We start from the raw sequence: 1,140 nt of genomic DNA, 5'->3' as shown, positions 1-1,140 counted from the left end.
GATGGATGGATGGATGGATGGATGGATGGATGGATGGATGGATGGATGGATGGATGGATGGATGGATGGATGGAAGATGGAACTAGAAATATGAATGTGTTCAGCAGGTGATGGCAGTGTCAGTCTGCAGGGATCTGACGGTTCAGGTGCTGGAAGATGTCAATGCTGTGAAGCTAACGAGCAGACAGCAGGCTCTGCGTGCTGCCATACAGAAAGGAGAGCCCAAGTGTTTGGGGGTGAGTTTACATTTATTTAAACTCTTTAATGAGAAACTCTTTGTGAACAATTGTCTATAGAAGCAAACTGAGGTGTGTTTTTAAAATACAGTAGTTGATGATCCAGTCAAGACTTGGAAGGTTTTAGATTTGTATGTGTGAAAAACATGCTGCTTTTAATTCACATAAATTCAGTTCAATTTATTTATATTGTGCCAGTTATAACAATATTCATCTCAGGATTCTACAAAAGAAAAAAAAAACAAGTCCAAATCATAAATCCAGTTCCAGTCCAGATTCAAATCTAATCAGCCATTAAAATCCTGCATTCTTTCACATGAAATGACTCACAGCAAAAGTTATTTATTTAATAAAGCCAGCAGATAATGATTGAGACAGAATTAAAAAATATTTTAAGGAATACACTGGTTTTAAAACAAATCAGGAGTCAGTGCCAGCTGTGTGGGAGAAGAAAAAAAAACAAAAATATAACATCTTTCACTCATTTTTTAATGACAGTTTTTTTTTCTAGAGATTCTATACTATTTTAAAATTTACCAAGACAATCGTTTAAGAACTAAATTCAGTTCCTCAGGGTTTTAAATGGACTCAGTCCTCATAGTCAGATTGTGAGGATGATGATGATGTGTTTTCTCCTGACTCATCATTCTGACTTATATACAAAGTATATACAGTATGTTTATCTATAAATAATAATGGTTTGTTTTACCTGAAGGCTCAAATTCTTTAGATCAGACATGAAAAACAGTTTAAAGACTATTGTGTTTGTATTATTAAGACTCTTTAGTTATTTGGACTTGGTCTGACTCCCAAATTTTAATAAAATGTACACTTGAACAATTTATTTTAGTCAGTCAGACAGTGTACCATGTTATTCTGTTTATGTTAGAATTAGACTTTGTAA

At 33.9% G+C, this 1,140-nt stretch overlaps 1 protein-coding gene across 1 annotated transcript in view; it reads left to right on the top strand.

Annotated features, from left to right (window-relative positions):
• Positions 1 to 107: 107 nt before the first annotated feature.
• tmem176 (transmembrane protein 176) overlaps positions 108 to 1,140 on the top strand; it is a gene marked incomplete at its 5' end in the record, with an annotated part of 14,360 nt that continues 13,327 nt past the window's right edge. The window contains 1 exon segment of the mRNA XM_014029488.1: positions 108 to 236. Coding sequence (XP_013884942.1) covers positions 111 to 236 — 126 coding nt within the window.

This window comes from Austrofundulus limnaeus, unplaced genomic scaffold (assembly GCF_001266775.1).
Source record: "Austrofundulus limnaeus strain Quisiro unplaced genomic scaffold, Austrofundulus_limnaeus-1.0 Scaffold913, whole genome shotgun sequence".
NCBI classification, from domain to species: Eukaryota; Metazoa; Chordata; class Actinopteri; order Cyprinodontiformes; family Rivulidae; genus Austrofundulus; species Austrofundulus limnaeus.
This window is presented reverse-complemented; position numbering and strand designations above follow the sequence as displayed.